Below are 995 nucleotides of genomic sequence, written 5' to 3'. Positions count from 1 at the left end.
TGGGGTGTGGGATGGGGACCGGGGGGGGTTCCCAGCTCTCCCCAGTGGGGCCCCACTCGTGTCTGCGTTAGGGTCGGGGCCGCTGTGGGTGCGGCCTGGGTTGCACGTGTGGCTCTGGATGCTCAGTGGAGCCCCCTGAGTGCCCCCGGGCCAAAAGGCTTGGGGGGGTGCACCTCAGACCCGGGGATTGTAGGGGTGTCCGTCCGTCACGCCGTCTGTCTGTCCCACAGGCGCGCCATGGCTGTGCCTCGGACGCTGGGGGAGCTGCAGCTGTACCGGGTGCTGCAGCGTGCCAACCTGCTGGGCTACTACGAGACCTTCATCCAGCAAGGAGGGGACGACGTGCAGCAGCTGTGCGAGGCGGGCGAGGAGGAGTTCCTGGAGATCATGGCGCTGGTGGGCATGGCCACCAAACCGCTGCACGTCCGCCGCCTGCAGAAGGCACTGCGAGAGTGGGCGTCCAACCCGGGGCTGTTCAGCCAGCCGGTGCCGGCCGTGCCCGTCAGCAGCATCCCTCTCTTCAAGCTGTCCGACGGGAGCGGGCGCAAATCGCTCAGCAACGGGCACGCCAGCCCCAGCGAGGCTGCGGGGAAAGGGGGGGGAAGTGCAGGGACGCCCCCCGCTCGCAGCCCCACGGAAGCCCCGGAGAAGCTGTCGCCATCGGGGGTGCCTCCGTGGCCGGGTAGGAGCACCCCCGAATCGGAGGGCGGTGGGGATGAGGAGCCGGGCGCTCCTCCCTTCTCCCCGGGGGGCACCGAGCAGCCGTCGAGCGGCGACGTGTTGGAGCCGGAGTTGGTGCGGACGGTGGCGGAGAGCGTCGAGCGGCTGCTGCAGAGCTGCCCCCGGGGGGGGGACGCGGAGCTGCGGGCTCTGCTGAAGCTCAATAAGAAGTTGGCCAAAGCCGTCGGGCACATCTTCCAGCTGGAAGACGGCGACCGGCAGAAGGAAGAGGAGATCCGGCGGCACAGCGCGATCTACGGCCGCGGTGATGCGCG

General features: G+C 69.9%; 1 protein-coding gene across 1 annotated transcript; it reads left to right on the top strand.

The window, feature by feature from the left end:
• Positions 1-46: 46 nt before the first annotated feature.
• On the top strand, positions 47-990 carry NAB2 (NGFI-A binding protein 2; the record flags this gene model as incomplete). Its single annotated transcript, XM_010727355.3, has 1 exon — positions 47-990. A coding segment is annotated over exon 1 (753 nt), but the record flags the coding sequence as incomplete, so codon positions are not given.
• Between the last annotated feature and the right edge of the window lie 5 nt (positions 991-995).

Source organism: Meleagris gallopavo, unplaced genomic scaffold (assembly GCF_000146605.3).
Source record: "Meleagris gallopavo isolate NT-WF06-2002-E0010 breed Aviagen turkey brand Nicholas breeding stock unplaced genomic scaffold, Turkey_5.1 ChrUn_random_7180001881438, whole genome shotgun sequence".
Taxonomy (NCBI): domain Eukaryota; kingdom Metazoa; phylum Chordata; class Aves; order Galliformes; family Phasianidae; genus Meleagris; species Meleagris gallopavo.
The sequence above is the reverse complement of the archived record's forward strand: the minus strand, read 5'-3'. Positions and strand labels throughout refer to the sequence as shown.